Genomic DNA, 18,802 nt, shown 5'->3' on the forward strand with positions numbered 1-18,802 from the left:
GCATGTGTCTCATTCTGTGAAAACACATTTCTGATGCCAGACATTAAGCTGCCTTGTCCTTCTAAACTTAATCAAGCTATACAAACCGAGCTTCACCTTAACATATGTGTGAGCTCCATGCATCTGCAGTGTGTGCGTGTGAGTGTATGTGAGTGTGTGTGAGTGTGCGTGTGTGTGTGTGTGTGTGTGTGTGCGCGTGTGTGTGTGTGTGTCTTTGCCTCTCCATGCAAACCCTTCACCCCCACCTCCACCATCTTGTCTTGGAAAGAACTGACTCAGCAGCCTCTGTCAGCTCTGCTTAATTTTGTCATGCTTGACTTCCTGCTACCTAGAGTCTCATCTGCCAGGAGCCCTTAATCCACTTGTCAGTCAGGACAACAAAACGCTGGGGAAGGGGCGGGTGAATGGAGACAGGGCAGTGCAGTATTGTGGGAGCAGCGGAGAGTGGTGCTGATTGTGGGCGCATGCGGAGGTAACAGTGCATGTCAGCACCTCGGAACTTTGGAGAGGATGTAGGAGTGATCAAACTGAGAAAAAAGTCAAGGAAAAGTCCAAGTCCAGTTACTTATTTGTCAGCCAGAAAACATTGAAATAGAACCATAGGAAATACTGGCAAAGTTGTGTTGGCATTGGCAGGTTAAGAAGTTAACAATGAAAAGTATGTTCTTGTGTCAAGGTAAGATAGGAGAAGCTTTAATTGTCCCATCGTCTTTGGCCCACAGAAACAAAGAGAAAGTGTTAGCGGTCACCTCCAGAGTCTCGCTCTAAAACCTACAAATCAAGTTAGAGATCTGAGGGTAATAATGGACTCAGACTTGAACTTTAACAGACAAGTCAAATCAATAACATCAGCAGCTTTTTACCGTCTAAAAAACATTGCTAAAATCAAAAATATAGTGTCTAACTCAGATTTGGAGAGACTTATCCATGCGTTTGTCTCCAGTAGATTAGACTATTGTAACGGCCTCTCCAAACGAGCTGTAAAACAGCTGCAGTACATCCAGAACGCTGCTGCTCGGGTCCTGACTAGAACCAGGAAGTACCATCACATTAGTCCTGACTAGAACCAGGAAGTACCATCACATTAGTCCTGACTAGAACCAGGAAGTACCATCACATTAGTCCTGACTAGAACCAGGAAGTACCATCACATTAGTCCTGACTAGAACCAGGAAGTACCATGTCCTGTTCTCAGGTCTCTTCACTGGCTCCTGTGGCTCAGAGAATAGACTTTAAAGCAGCTCTGCTTGTGTACAAGTCTCTCCATGGCCTAGCACCAAAGTACATCTCGGACATGTTAGTGCCATATGAACCATCTCAGACTCTGAGGACCTCAGGGACCGGCCTCCTGCTGGTGCCAGAGTCAGGACTAAACATGGACCGGCCTCCTGCTGGTGCCAGAGTCAGGACTAAACATGGACCGGCCTCCTGCTGGTGCCAGAGTCAGGACTAAACATGCACCGGCCTCCTGCTGGTGCCAGAGTCAGGACTAAACATGGACCGGCCTCCTGCTGGTGCCAGAGTCAGGACTAAACATGGACCGGCCTCCTGCTGGTGCCAGAGTCAGGACTAAACAAGGACCGGCCTCCTGCTGGTGCCAGAGTCAGGACTAAACATGGACCGGCCTCCTGCTGGTGCCAGAGTCAGGACTAAACATGGACCGGCCTCCTGCTGGTGCCAGAGTCAGGACTAAACATGGACCGGCCTCGTGCTGGTGCCAGAGTCAGGACTAAACATGGACCGGCCTCCTGCTGGTGCCAGAGTCAGGACTAAACATGGGCCGGCCTCCTGCTGGTGCCAGAGTCAGGACTAAACATGGACCGGCCTTCTGCTGGTGCCAGAGTCAGGACTAAACATGGACCGGCCTCCTGCTGGTGCCAGAGTCAGGACTAAACATGGACCTGCCTCCTGCTGGTGCCAGAGTCAGGACTAAACATGGACCGGCCTCCTGCTGGTGCCAGAGTCAGGACTAAACATGGACCGGCCTCCTGCTGGTGCCAGAGTCAGGACTAAACATGGACCGGCCTCCTGCTGGTGCCAGAGTCAGGACTAAACATGGACCTGCCTCCTGCTGGTGCCAGAGTCAGGACTAAACATGGACCGGCCTCCTGCTGGTGCCAGAGTCAGGACTAAACATGGACCGGCCTCCTGCTGGTGCCAGAGTCAGGACTAAACATGGACCGGCCTCGTGCTGGTGCCAGAGTCAGGACTAAACATGGAGAATCTGTGTTTCAATTTTATGCAGCTAAATTCTGGAACAGTCTTCCTGAAGATGTGAGACAGGATTCTACTCTGACAATGTTCAAGCAAACACATTTCTTGTTTGGCTGTGCATATGACTGAAATGTTTTTCTCTGCACTCTTCTCTTTTATGTCTTAGATTTGTGATTTCTGTCATGTCTTTGAGATTTTAATGCATTTTTTCCTGTTGTGTGAAGCACTTTGAATTGCCTTGTGTACAAATTGTGCTCTACAAATAAACCTGCCTTGCTTAAATAGTTTGTTCTTTATCAGTTTGATACCAAAGTAATGCAGCTTTAGTGGGAACAAAGAAAACTTTGTATACTACATGAATACCCCCATGTGAAACATATTTAAGGTATATAAAAAGTGCTAATCTTAAATCTGTTTTGGGAGATAAAAACCAGCTTTGAGAGATGGCTCGTCTGCTCCTTTGTTCTGCAAAAAGGAGACACATTTGCCCGAGAGAGACATTCAAAATCGATTCAAGATTCAGTTTTGAGAAGTATTTAAATTTAATTTTATAGAATTTTCTTTATAGAATTCTATCATTTGACATTTACAGTCTCCATGGAAAACTGTTTTTATATCTGCAATCTGCTCTCTGCTTAGAACTGAAGACTTGCAGGACATGCCTAATCAAATAATCTAATTATTTAGACTACTGGGCCTTGAAATTAACAGCAGCCATCTCTTGAGTGAAAAGGTTAAAGTGCCACAGGTAAAATTGCTGCTTCACAGCATTTCCTTCCAGAACAAATACATCCATAAATGTTCACTTTTTAACACAGACAAATTAGAAACAGCTTGGACATAACGTGGCATCATCCCCAATGTTTGTTTGCCTTAGAGTTTACAAGATTTATTTGTCCTTCCTGCTTTTTTACCACTTGTTCCACAACAAGGCTCAACACATTTAACACATGCTAAAACTACAGCTGAACTTAGCTGTGTCACAGCCTCTTGAGGAGTGTCCTGATTCCCAGGCTGTGCATCTGGAGAGCCAGTTTGGGCAAGACATGTTTATTCATAGACCACAATTTGTACAGATAGTAAGTCCTATTTATTTTAGTTCATGTTGTTTGCATGCTCTCCCTTGTTACACCACATGATGGGGAAAGCACACTCACTCAAAAGTGAATCTCTGCCACAGACAGAGCTTTTTTCACAGACGGCTGCAAATTGAAACATATCTAAAGTGGATGACCACAAATGATCAACACAATGAGTCATTAAAATGGAAGCATTTTACAGCTTTGATAGAGCCAGAGCACTTTAATAAGGTTTAAACATGAATTTGACCACAATGGCAATGTGGTGTTGTTGAGGTTTTAGCAGAAATACTTAAATCTACAGAGAAATGCTTCCTAGGATTTTAACTAGTTCAACAGGAGGACCAACAAAATGTCTTAGGGCCTAGTTTGAACACTCCTTATAATAACAGTGAATAATCTTGATTTTATTTTTATTTTGAGGAGTTGTATTGTTATTCTGTGCTTTTCTGTTAAACTGTTCTGTTAAACCTGGGGCATTTATATGTCATTTTGTAAGCATGCTACACCATCAAAATGTGAATATTGTCACTTTGAGTAATCAGTCATTTTGAGCACATATTTATCTAATAGAAATGTATTTGTTTATTCCTTTTCTACCAAACCACACATACACACACATATAAGATATGAAAGGAAAAGTAACCATTATTATATTACAGTCCTCATTACAAGCAGGGTTATCATTTACTTACTTATACCCTTCTAAAGTGAGATTTGTTTTATTTATTCTTTATGGAAGATATGGACTGCATATGACCATATTGTTTCCTTTGCATCTTATTACTGTCCTGTAAAGTGAGACCTACTACCTTCTTTCTGTAGATGCATGTAGTATAGCTGAATATTCTTGTCATCTATCGCTTACCTTGATGGCATCTGTTGAAATCTGTATCTCGTGCAGCTTCCTCATGGTGCCGTCCCGGTCGATGAAATACGATGAGGCCAGCTGATGGAGGGCCTCCACGTTCTGCGAGGCGTTGACAAGCTTCCGATCCAGCTTGTTCTTAGCCAGGTACATAGTGAGAGCCTCCTCACCTACAGAAACAGAGAAACACAAATAAGAATATTTCTAAAAATTAATTGTAGAAAAAACTAATCTTAATAGTGACCAGATGTTTTGCTACAATTTCAAGTCCTACTGCATAACAAGAGTGTAATGTGTTACGGTAACACATTTTGGAGTGCAAAGATAGACAGTTAAGCATAATATAAAAAACAAATATTATAACTCTAACACAAAAACACACAGCCAGATTATCCCAAAAAATTAAACTATAAAAAACATATGAAAAATGTACTATATTTTTAATGGAAAAAAATTAATACAACTTGAGCTGCTATAAATAAATAACAGAATACAATACTTGTGTTTAGTTTGCCATCTTTCATTGAAGTTATTTATTCAACCGTCTACAGCTCAAATCTAATTATAACAAAAAGTACCCAAAATAAATAATGATCGCCAAAAAATGTGTATCCTCTCAATTATTGAACAATGCGTCAGTATGATGGCAGACCTATATTACTGTACATGTTTTTAATGCTGAAGGACTTTGAAAAGCATACTGTGAGCAGGCTTTTTGAGCAATAAAACAACAGTTACCGGTATGCAAGATTTAAGAGCATTTATTACATATCAAATTAGCTTTAAATTAAAAAAAGGTTTATAGACATAGGTGAGGGACAGTGATATTGAGAGATTTTAGCTGTATAAGTATCTGCAATTGCAATAGTTGTAAAAGTTAAATGTGCATTGTGTTTCCTAAATTATGTATCTATTTATTTGCATTCATCCTGTCTTGCCTCAATATAGACTGCACATTCTCTCTTTGTGAATGGATTATTCGGCCTACACATCATTGTCACTTTGCTCACTGCACCACAGAATAAATTAAGAAATCCATTGATGGCAAATGAAGTATCCTGTATTGCTGTAATTTAATCATACAGAAGATTGGAACAGACTGCCTGGATGCTCTTAACACATGTGAGACAGGCAGTTTTTAGCTGGAGAAACCGGATGCCCCAGTTTTCCAGGAACACACTCTATACTTGCAGCTTTATTCTGCACCAGCTTTGTCCCTAGAAATGTCCCTTGATTTACCCTCAACATAATGACATACCAACCGCTGTATCATAAGAATGTGTCACACAGAACCATTCTGTATTTGCTGCAAATGCCACATCAAGAGACAAAGATGAAATGGGGCAAGAAACGACTTTTAGGAATGATCTGCATCTGTATGGCACGCTGAATGGTCCATTGAATACCATAATAGTAGAGATCTATAGATGGCCACTTTCAAAAACGTACTTTGTTGTCATACGACTGATTCCAGGAGTGAGATTTGAATCGTCTCTTTGTCACTGTCTGCGGTGATTTACATATAAATTGCAGCATTTTGTAGCTGCTTCCAGTTCAGTGTAAAAATCCTCACCACTCGTAAGCTGCTTAAGTCTGTGAACCAACTTAATTTGCAAACTTTAAAAGCACAGTGAATCCTGCATTTTGAGAATATAAATCCACTTAGCAAAGACCGCAGAGTTTGACTTTATGAAAATAAATAGACCACTGGAAATCATTTTAACTCTATTGGTATAGATCAGTGGTTCCCAAAGTGGGGGGGTCGCAAAGCGTGTACTGGGGGTCGCGAGATGATTTCAAGATGTAATGTTAAAATGATGACACTGTATTTATCTATATATTCTATTGAAAACTGTCAGTGTTAGTGAAATTGGATTAGACAACTCAATAAACTACTGAAATAAAATTGAATTCATCCTAATTTTAAACGGTTTGGAAGTTGAAATTATAGACTGTATTGCTGTAGGGGTCCTGACTCAGTTTCACAGTTATTTTGGGGGTCCAGGCCTTAAAAGTTTGAGAACCCCTGATGTACAGTAGATCACAGTGAATGATCATACGTGGTTGTAACATTTAAATCATAAAGTTCAATTCAAATCACATGCACATCTGTCCACTTTATGTCCATTTTGGTCACACAAAGAAGTCGCCTCAATGAAAACTCTCACATATACATGATTTGTTTCTCCTTATGCCAATGGAGTGGCACAGGACACAGTTCCTCTGAAACAAGACACAAGATTGAGTCCTCAAAACAAGACGAGACAAGAAGATTTTGACTCATGATTTTATTTGCCCCTGAACTCCTCCCCCCTCTGTCGCTTTCACGTCCATCGCAGTTACACTTTTCCCCACCCACTCCTCCTATATTGGTCAGCCAATCTTTGAATGAGATACAGCAAAATTCAACCAATCACACTGTGAACGCTCTGAAACACAAGATGCTTTAGATATTAACCTCATCCCCCCAAATATGGTGATAATATTTACTTTTTTTATGGTCCTTGTCAACATTGGTCTATATATATATGACAAATATCTTGAAATTGTAAATCCCAATAAAGAACATATCTTTCATTGGCCTTTCTCCAATTTGACTGTCTTCATTTCCCTGCATATGTACCTCAACTAACCTCCATGCGATTAGATGTGGGAAAGTTGCAAACAATGAGATACTCCTGAATGTCCAATCCTTCTCCTGATTCAAGCAATAAGATTAGTTTACACCAGTTTTCACCAATTTGAATTTGAATTGAACCCAGAAGCCATTGAGTATCTTTACCCTGATGCTATAGTTTGATGACATTTAAACTGGTACATATTAGCTCCAGAAAAGATGACATCCTTTCTTTGAAAATATGATGGTGACAAAAAAAAAGTAAAAAACAGTCAAGAACAAAACGACTAAAGCAGAAATCTAAGTCTTGTCTCTCAAATGGTTTCACAATGCAAAATATGTTGTGAAAATCCAAATAACACTCAAATTGAACCAGTAACCTTTCCCTTGCTCTGCTTAACACAGTCGGGAGGAATGCAGGCGCTCAGAGCACAAACAGTCAAATATTTACACAGAGCCAAGCTGTCATTATGATTTGAATGTCTTGTGTTTGCTTTTGACACACAATAAAAGCTTTGGCTGCTCGCTGCTGTACATGGAAAACATGGAACGTCATTTTCTTTCTCAGAAACAGATGTCCCCAGATCAAACACTAGTGATTCATTTTTGTAACTTCACACCAAAATATCTGTAGAGATTATAGAGAAGTGAACTCATGCTTTTCCTGGAATATTTCAAAGTTTGACATTTGTTATTTATCTCCATGGAGACAAGCATGTGACATCACCAGGTCAGGTCTGTGCTCTCCCCTGTGCGGCCCTGACCACAGTGAAAATGCATGTTTTGCTGGCTTTTTCTGACCAGTAAAGTAAACACAGTTAAATAAAAGCAAGATAAGTATCAGTACATTTACATAATGCACCTTTGAGTTTAACTGTTAAACAAAAGAGAAAGAAAATATGCAATATTAATGATGGCTGTGGACAAAAAATATATGTTTATATAAATGCAAAATGTAAACTCTGGGTCGATTCTAGTGAACCATCTAATGCATGCAGGTGATCTTATTGTATTCAGTTCAAGAAGAGCAGGTCTCCAGGAACGTCTCAACATTTTCTCTAACTACGGTGTGGATTTTGATATAAAATATAATGCCAGTGAAAGTGTCTGTTGAACTAAAGATTATAAATGTGTCAAGTTTGCTCCATTTGTCTTATGCAGGAATAATCAGACTGTATGTAACAAATACTTGGAATATTGTATTATTAATGATCTGTCAGATGATGAACGATGTTGCACAGGCGAACATGCTCATGCACATGTTTGGTGTCTGTACAGTTGAAGCCAAATGCAAAACACTTTTTAACCCTACTGTACTGCGTTATATGCAGCACACCTCTGCTCAGACTACAAAATAGCTAGCATACAGAAACTCAATGTGGCTCACAGTAACTGCTCAAGGATTTTATTGAAAAGGCCAAGATGGGAAAGAACAAGTCACCTGGGATCAAGACTTCCAGGCAGCTTTGTGCAGTTTGATGTACAGATTCATCTGTCGACTTAGTGACTGTGCCAAACATTGTTATCATGAGTGTGCCACACGGTACCAGTCTGAACTGTGGAGTGGTGTTAGTTAGTTGTGGTGCATGGTGTCGGAGGAGTGAGTTTTCTTGTGTTGTGTGTCTTACAATATTGTAATACAGGTTTGATGATGATAAACTTGTATTATTGTCTGCTATGCCACTCAAATAATCATAAACTTTTTCATGATACAACTTTACACAATCATGTCTCTAAAATTTCCATTGAAAATAATATCTTTGGACAAAGTGGAATAAATTCCATGGACAGGACATGCCGTAATTGTTATAGACTGTTTACTCTCTGTGTCCAGTTTCATATTTGTGTTTTATATGTTCTTATTTTTAAACATTTAAGATGGGGAAAAAAGACAGCGTTTGCTGTTCCACATGCAAGGGATCCATGTGCTCTGAGTGGACATTCCCCCCTATGGTGGTGCATTTGAATTGGTCAGTTAACTTGTGGTGACTGTGACCAGAGGTTGTATAGCAGCCAGGGCTGATGTTTCATGGCCGATTAGAGCACAGGCAGTGAAAGGCCGGGCTTCTTCTCTGTGACGCTCCCCTGTCTGTCCCTGAGGCCGGGGGGAACTCACTGACACACAGTTGACTTTCACTGCAGCTCACGGATAATGGGTCTGTGCTAAATCCTTCATCTGCCCTTTTATCTCCAGCAGAGTGTGATACAATAAAGTGCTCTGTTGGATAAATATTTTCAGGGGGTTACTCCTGGTGTGGCAATCTGTAATGCTTACGGAATACAGTGGTGCAATAGTTGCCATAGTTGATGGTGCAAATATAATTGTAATTCTTTATAATTATTCTCTAGTAATAATTAAATCACTTAATGAGAACAAACCAAATCTGATCAAAAGGCCTTGTCATCCATCAGTCCATAGAAGTGTGCAATTGATGAATGGTCATCTGTATTAAAATATTTATACAGAGTTCGTTCAATTAAAACTATTAAAACTCGCTGTAATCGATTCACAGATTGAGAATGACTCTCGGATAAGTGTCGAGTTCCGATGACTACAACTGAAATACTATTTTATTCCGACTACTGTCAACAGAAAATGTGCATGAACTGTAATCAAAGAAACAAATCTGAGGTAAGTATTTTTTGTATGGAGTCAAGATATGATGGCAGTTTTCAATGGTTAGCCCGAATGGCCAGAGACAGACAGACTGTGTTGTGCCCTCGGGCCTCAGTGACTTGAAGTCATTTCAATAAAGCTCTTCTCCTCTTCACTGTGAGCTCAGGCGACTGTTGCTCTGAAAGGGCCTGATCCAGTCAGAGGTTATACAGCACTGAGCCGTCAGACTTGAGAGTGGTCCCTCCCTTAGATCATTATTTTGCAGCACAGAGGAAGTCCTTTTGACAACTATATAGCCAATTCAGAGTCCCTTTTCCTGAAGACAACACCATTGTTACTGGCTTTAACTATTGCATCAATGTAAGCCAGTAACTGCAGCATTTCTGGCAAATAAAAAAACAGGGCGTTTCTGAATGTGAGTGACATTAACTTAAATGTGATGAAACTGATTGATAATTATGTTTATTTCCAGGTCTTTGTGGATATTTATGTTTTTCTAGGTCAAGTCAATTTCAGCATTTTAAAAACAATATTAACACATCAGTGGCTTGTGCTTATTTTGTTTCATTGGCACAGGTATTTATGTATAATGACCAATAGCACAATTAACCTTAATTTTTGAATAACTCAATTATAATTATAATTATCAATTAAATTAAGGAATATTTTTTTCAATTGCATTCGTGTTATTACTGTGAAGAATGGGCTCGCGCTCATGTTGTATCACCTCAGTGCTTCACACATCTAAGTGTTTTCTGTAATGGCCTATTCCAGGATTCTCATAAAAGCTCACTGACCCATAACTGGAAACAAAAATGGCTTAGAGCTTAAGGTTAATGCAGTAAGGAGAGATAGAAGTAGAACGGATGACGGCAAGTGCAGAGAAACACAATCAGATGAGGACGGATGCTGTGGTTGAAAATGATACAATGATTATTTCAGGGGTAGTATTTTCTTCTTCTCCTTTTTGTCACTTGAAGCTACAATGCAATGTATATTTTAGACTTCTCTGATCATCTATAATTTCCATTTGACTTCCAAAATAAAAATCGTTGATGACACATCCAGACTTATGGACTTATTACTATCTAGTATAGAATATCTAGTTGCTGTTTTATTTTTATTTTTTTAAATCACCATTGCGATGCTGATTTGGAACAGAGCACACATTCTAAACACATCTTGTAGTATCAACATGTGGAAGAAGACTATGTATGTGCTAAACATTTTGTATTTCTGTAGTTTTTTTTCATCAAGTAACCAGACCCGTTTTAAGTAGCTTGTTGGTGCTTGCCCTTATTCTTTGAATTAACAAATGTCAAAGGCTTGTGATTAAAAGTGGTTGCATAAATATAATTGCAAATACATTTTATAAAACATACCATAGCCAACATTCACTCTTCTCACCCAACTGTTGCGCCTCAGTTCTTGGCAGCATTGGACACCAGTAATTAGACATGTCCGTTGAATAAAACACACACATTATCAAACTAATTATATCTTTAAAATGCAATTGGCAAAGTGATCACAGTTAGTCATGTTCATGTGTCCCTCAGAACTGAGAGATGAGATAAAAGCATTTATATTTAGCCTGGGACAGCAGGGGTGTCGCTTATTTTAGGAAGTCGAATGACTGATGAATTCCTTCTTCTTCACTGTCATGCTCCATTAAACATGATACGCATTTGGTGAAACTGTTACAACCATTTTAATAGATGTCTAATATTCTCAATCAACAAGCAATTTAACAGATAACAGTAACAATTATTTTTGTCAGATAGTTTCAGCTACTTTCAGCAGCTTCCTTCGGACGCATCACATGAGAGTTGGGCTGCACAATTGACTGCAATTGAATTAAAACCGCAATCTGAATAGATGCCATTACCAAATCACAAAGATTGCACTTTTTGAAGAACCATCATTTCAGAATCAGAATCAGAAAAGGTTTATTGCCCTTGTCAATGAACTTGCTTTGGTGATTGGGTGCAACATACAACAATGAACAATAATAAAAAACACGATATCGTGAATAAAAAAGGGCATGCATTGAAGAAAAACAATTTAAATATAATATAAGATAGAAATAAACATAGGCTTACTATTTACACAAAATGTACAGTTAAATGTACAGATGTAGTGCAGAAGCTGAACAGGGCAGTGAGTGATTGATTCAATTGTAGTTAAAGTGGCAGGTGTTTAGAAGTGTTCATGAGCCCAACAGCAGAGGGAAAGAAACGGTAGGTTGTGGTCCGGATGGACCGTGGCCTCCTGCCTGAGGGGCGTGGCAGCCAATCACCTTCTGCTTCTTTGTATGCGTTCTGTGAGCCACTTGACTTATGATAAAGTTACTGTTGCGAGGCCAAAATGAACAGAACACTCTTCATGTCTTTCTTAAATGACCCAATATGTAGCTGTGGCACAGTTTAATTGTCCTTGTAACATGGTAATGTTTTAAGCCGATATCAACCATGTGAAGCTAAACCAAATTAATAAACAAAGGCACTGGAAAAACAAACAGTAGTTTAAACTGCCTCAAAAAAGTGCAAAAAGAGTACTTGTGGGTTGTAGCTGCAATAAATCGGCTAATTAAACAATTGCACCCCAAAATATCTAAAACATCAAGACGGGAAGGTAAAGAATTGAATCAAGGGGAAAGTTAAAGAAACCCTAAGTCTCTGTGCAATTTAAATCCTGTAGCCATGGAATATGATAAAGACTATCATTTTAAAGACATTATAAACTAGTGTAGCAAAAGCTAAGCTAAAAAACTCAGCTATTCAAGGTCCCTGCATACATCCTGCTTCTATGAACAGAACTCTAAATTAAAGTATTTACGCTAAGGAAACTTTGGCAGCATGACGAAACCTGTTGGTTCATTACAAGCTGCCATAACAAGCTCATTTCACAACATTACGTAGTGATGGAAGCAGCATTCTGCATATCATCCTTCATTTTGACAAATAGATGCTATATAATCTTGTGGACATAGCTGAATATATTGCATTTCTAATAACAATTACCTGGACTTGCTCATTAGTCTGGCTAGGTGCTGCTTGTAATAAATGGAACAGAAGGTGTAGTTAAAAAGCACCTGTTAGAGATTGAGTGCTGACATTTGATTCACGAGATGAAATGGCTGTTTCATTATGAGTTTATATTTGGAGTATTTAACTTCAGAGTGGAAATGGAAATGATCTAAAATCACATCTTCATTACCACAGGTGCAACTAGACACTATAGGAATAAAGACAAGCTGTTTGTGAGTGAGTCAGCGAACGGAATGTGTATATTATACGCATGCACGCACACACAAACACACACACACACACACACGCACACACGCACACACGCACACACAAACACACACACACACACACACACACGCACACACGCACGCACACACGCACGCACGCACGCACACACAAACACACACGCACACACGCACACACGCACACACAAACACACACGCACACACGCACACACGCACACACAAACACACACACACACACACGCACACACACACACGCACACACAAACACACACACGCACGCACACACGCACGCACGCACACACACACACACGCACGCACACACGCACGCACACACACACGCACACACACACACACACACACGCACACACGCACACACGCACGCACACACACACGCACACACGCACGCACGCACGCACACACACTCACACACACACACACGCACGCACACACACATACACACACACGCACACACACGCACACACACATACACACACATACACACACACGCACGCACACACACATACACACACGCACACACACGCACACACACACATACACACACTCACACACACACACACACACATACACACATACGCACACACACATACACACACACACGCACACACACACACACACACACACGCACACACACACACACACCTACACACACACACACCACACACACACATACACACACACACACACACACACACATACACACACACACACACACACCTACACACACACACACACACACACACCTACACACACACACGCACACGCACACGCACACACACACACACACACACACCTACACACACACACACACACACACACCTACACACGCACACGCACACGCACACGCACACGCACACACACACACACACACACACACACACACTGTATATAACACTACTTGAATATTAGATAATAATCCATGTCTTTTACGCTGACTTTGTTTTGAGAGTATTTACAGCGTTGTGTAGTGGTGGACCTAATACTTTAATTATTCTTTCTAAATAAGAGATTTTTTTTCAATAATTTCTAACCAGTTTGCAGTGTGCAGTGTCACTTGTAAGATAAGCGTGTTGCTATTGATCTCACTGGCCACGGAAAAGTGCTGAAAATACAATTTTTTATGTAGTAAAACTGAATCTAAACTATCTAAAATGGTTAATCAGGTGTGAACGAGTGGCAAAATGGAAGCAGTGGGGCTCTCTTACCTCCCAATGTGGCCGAGATGAGAATGTGGGTCCCATATTTTTTAATGATAGTGTCAATGAACTGCTGAGTGGTGGGTCTGCGGCCCAGCAAACGCACACTGCGCTGGAACTCCGGCATCAACGGCACAGGGTTCTGGATCAGATCCCTCCTCTCGATGGCCGTGTTCCTCACCTTCCAACGTGCAAATTCCCTGATAAGAGAGACAGAAAACACAGTTTGTCATGTCACCTTCTATTTGACTGCATTTACCAAATGCAAATGTGCTGAGAACAAGTGAAGATATTTTAATTAAAAATTCACAATACAGCTCCATTTTTATCTCTTGAAGTACATGCTTTGTTTCAGTTGAAAGAAGAGCTTGTGATATTCATCTGAAGGTACACAGTGCATTATTTAAAGCACTATTCTTCTGCCTGTGTGAACCACAAAACTAAAATGGGAAGTAAAAGACAAAACGATTTTACATAAAATAGAAGTCATCACAAGTAGAGAAGAAAGAGTTATTGTTCATATGTGTCAGAGATCTGGGACCACAAACAGATTCAGTACAGTGAAAATATAGGTTTTGAGAGTATTTAAGAGTAAATAAAGATACAAACTTCCCTCAATCCCTTTACTGCAATGCAAACAGTGCATTGATTTGAAAATGTATATTTCTTTGAACAAACTCCTCAAAGTCAAAGGAACAACAAACCTCTCTGCCACAAATGGGTGGATATTTGAAAATTGATTGGTTCTCGGTTTGACACAGAGTCAGCAATATGTCAGTCTGCCGGGGCACTGGTTGACTACAGCACTTTTTAATGCCCCATTCAGCACAATATATTAGCTTTTCAATTCCACTCTTACGCAGCAACAAGACTAAACGTACAATTCCAATAATTTTATTTTTAAAAAACATACTTCTCTATTCCCTCTCCTGATGGAGACCTTTCCATACACACCTAGCACCTTACGTGCAGACTCAGCTCTTCCAAAAAACTACAGTTATTTCTTTAAGTGGAGAAAATGTCAGAAAAAAAGCCAACTTTCAATTCCTTCTACACCCCGTACTCTCTTGTTGATATCAGATCACTTTTACTCAGCCCTCTCTCGTCGCTAGTACTGCCAATTATGATATAAACTTATATGGGAGTGCAGTGCTGTTGGAGAGCCCTCTGCCCCAGATTACGGGTGCCAGCAGATGGAAGTTGCACCTTGATTCAGTGCTTTACTTTGCAGCTCCAAGACCGGTTTAATGACCTATCAGTGAAGTTAAGAGGAGATAGATGGCACTGCAGCAGCCTAGCAGGGAAATTGGGAGCCGGGATGATTGCTGCTTTATGGTGTCCGAGTCAGGCAGGCGTGGGAGAATACAGGTGCAATATTTGTAAGGGTGCCCTGTATTTGACCTCTGCAAAACTCAACAGGATTGACGTTATTACTGCGGGCTGTACACCTTTGAGAACATTAGAGGCAACGTGAAGACATCGTTCTGAAATGTTAAACACTGCATGTCACTGTCAACCAATCGCAGCATGTAAACCTTATAGCTGGTCGACCAATCCTCTCCTAAGCTCAGTGGTTGCTGCTCTTTGGACACTTTATGCGAGTGATGGTGGTGGTTGGAGAGGTTTATTGCATAAGATTGGCAGCCGTGTGTATGTCAGTCTACCCCAGGGCAGCAGTGGCTACGATAGCAGTACCTTGCCATCACCAACTGTGGAGTGAATTAAATATACATATAATATACAGTTTTACATCAATAAAAGAGCTGTTTGTGAAAACGGTAACAATGAAGTAGAGCAATGTTCTACAACATAGAATGTTCTACAACTTAAGCCCATTATGTTTTAGCCTCGAGCCATTATATATATATATATATATATATATATATATATATATATATATAATATATTAATATAATATAATATAATATAATGGCTCGTTTATGTATTGCCTAAATTATCCTCAGGATAAATATTGAATGTATGAGTGACTGTCGCATCACAAAGGTAGGTCAAGGTAAAGCATGAACGTCACAAAAACACTGAAGTTTTATTTAAAAAATACTGACACTGCAAAATTAACTCAAATAAACCTTCTGGATCATAACAAAATGTTGCGTAAGATGGGATAATAAATGCATTATTTAACATGCATAGTTAAGATGTTTCTGTCAGTGCCCTGCCTTTATTATTGTGGATTGTGTACTGGAAGTATGACAATTAATTCATCAAAATCAATTCTTAATTATGCTATATCAGTCGAGAAGTAATCGACTCCCCCAAATCAAATCACAATTACTATGATCAATTACTTTGATTATGTTCACATTTTATAAGCTCAAGCGGAGCCTTTTATTGACACACACACACACACACACACCTGTTTTGTCAGGCATGTAAACATGTCATGTTTGTATGAATATGATTTAATGTAGGAGGGGGCACCAGAGGGTTATGGGTGAATGAGGACTGACAAAAAGAGGTTCTGCCTCTTGGAATACTGCACTCTCCTCCGGCGGTCGACCGCGTGGCTCGAAATGTTTTCTCTTAAGTGAGCATGACAAACTTTCTCTGTGGGGGAGCAACTAAATTATGAATGATTTTAAATAAATGTGAGATTTGATTGAATTTTAGGAGATTATCTCTTTAGGTACAACCCACTGTATGTCAACTTATATTTCATGATACAATAGCTTACATCGCTACCATCCGCATTATATTTGAGTCCTGCATCCATTATCAGCCTCCGCGTCAGTCACTGAAGCTTCCCACACAATAACCCTGACCACCATAACTCCTGCTTTATGAATTCAAGCACATCAATAAACAAATGTAGACCCACAGTCCATAACACCCAGTGCAATGCATAGGCTTTTTATTCTCTTATCTCGATCACTTATCTATGCAGCATCAGCAATAGTGCAGATATGGTTCAGGAGTCACTTTATTGTTTTCCCCATGTATGGTTTTTCATTTAAAATTAGGTATACTATGAATACATAATACACACTGAATGCTGTATATGATTTTCTTATTTTAGGACATACATACAATAAATACAATGTATCAAGCTTTTATGTTTTATGTGTTGAAAGCATCTGTGTACTAATTTATATTTTATCATTCAAGTTCATGTTAGGCTATCCCAAATAAATTGTCTGTTTGCTGTAACCCGAGCCAACATATTTCAAGTGAGTCGGTCGGTAGGTAAATTCTTATTTCTTTTACTTTGAAGGCAAAAAAAAATAAATCAAAATTTTGCCATTTTTTGACTCGGAGTGACCGCCAGGGGTCAGGCTTCAACAGTCAATGACAGAAAACGTCTCGATCAACCCGATCGGGAGACTAAATTTCCAGATTTTAAGATATATTCGAGCTTTTGTACGCCGTTATCCTTTATTTTGGTAGCTAAGGCGAGCGGGGGGAACATGCGGGGGACACGGGCGCCGCCATGTTTGTTGTGATGACGCTGCTGGCCGTGTTTCAATCCCAGAATGCATTGCGTAAGTCAATCAAGCCACACAATGATAGAGAGTGACATGAACTATGGCCAGCTCAGTGGGCCCAACGGAGGCAAACCAACTTTTTAAAGACAATATAGGTTCCCTCCTACATGATCTGTTTTGTTACAGGACATGGAGAGCCGAAAATGAAGACACACATACGTTGCGCAACGTGTTATTTGACCCTTGGGATGAAAGATAGGTTTCACCAGCGCTACAAAAATATTTGACACAGTGCTTTAGGAATGATTGGTCGGTGGGTCGGCGAAATATTTGAAAAATAAAAGAATTTGGCGTTTTCTTGACAAAATGCTGTTACATTCGGCTAGTTATACCGGGTCGGTCGGGTTACGGCAAACAGACATATTATTTTGCTCAGCCTTATACAATACTTGCTAAGTGCTTTACAATATAGCTAAATGCTGATGGTTGTAAATTTAAAATCCTTTCTCTTGAAAATAAGCTGTACCTTACCTTACCTTAGGTGGGTAAGGCTTTTGACCTTGACATCAATATACACAGACTGCAACTCATATTTAATATAAAGTTAATCATTTATCAAATGATGCCTAACATAGATTTTCCTGCCAATAAGGTGCTTTCAGCCTCGGTGCCCTCTGTGACCATAATGGATGTGTGAGTGTGGCTGTGCATGTTTTCACACATTGGCAGGCAGCCTGATGTCTGCTTCAATTAGAGCTGTGGTGTATTGACATCTAGTGTATATTCCCTAATGCCATGACAGGACCAAAAATTAAGCATCCCGCCAGTGTAACCACTGATCCCAAACCTTTGCGCAACACACAGAAAACATATGCGCAGAACAAAGAAAGTCTTCTGTTCTTAAATTGTTGCTAAATGTAATAACCTTTCGAGAAAAACAATGCCAGTGTCAGATTAAAAGATATTTGTCATATTGCTCCGATATCAAACTATTCAAGGTTTCAAAATCCATACAAAGGATGTTATTCTGTAACAAATCTTACCTCTGACCTCTGTCATTTTGCAAAATATGACCATGTGGAAAAGAATCTTTGATACAAACAACAAACAAGCATTTGGGATGAAACAGCATGCTACTTCTCGACAGATAAAACTGTCATTGAAGAAAGAATGTAAAGGGCAACAGTACGGCATTTAACAAACAAACATTTCCAGTTATAATCTGCTAAAGGAAAATAAAACTTCAAAACACAATTTCTTTAAGAAGGATCGTCTCTAACCAATATTAAGGCAGCTGTGTATGTGCTTTATGATTGACCACTTTTTACATATACTCATTTAGTTACTGAAAGGCATAACTCTAAATCAGGAAAAAAAATACAAAAACATAATTAAACCAGTTAAATCAGTTTGAAATGGTAAAACATTACTTTACCTCCCATTCCTCCCAGACACTACTTACATTGTTAGATGATATAG

At 39.7% G+C, this 18,802-nt stretch overlaps 1 protein-coding gene across 1 annotated transcript in view; it reads right to left on the minus strand.

Annotated features, from left to right (window-relative positions):
* The window catches only part of brinp1 (bone morphogenetic protein/retinoic acid inducible neural-specific 1), a 109,240-nt gene that overhangs the window by 44,190 nt on the left and 46,248 nt on the right, over positions 1-18,802 (minus strand). The window contains exons 3-4 of the mRNA XM_072453166.1: positions 13,890-14,080; positions 4,162-4,331 (exon numbers count right to left, since the gene is read on the minus strand). Coding sequence (XP_072309267.1) covers positions 4,162-4,331; positions 13,890-14,080 — 361 coding nt within the window. The remainder of the gene's footprint in view (positions 1-4,161; positions 4,332-13,889; positions 14,081-18,802) is intronic.

This window comes from Eucyclogobius newberryi, unplaced genomic scaffold, assembly GCF_026437365.1.
Source record: "Eucyclogobius newberryi isolate DKJ021-1_F unplaced genomic scaffold, fEucNew1.0.hap1 SCAF_2, whole genome shotgun sequence".
NCBI classification, from domain to species: domain Eukaryota; kingdom Metazoa; phylum Chordata; class Actinopteri; order Gobiiformes; family Gobiidae; genus Eucyclogobius; species Eucyclogobius newberryi.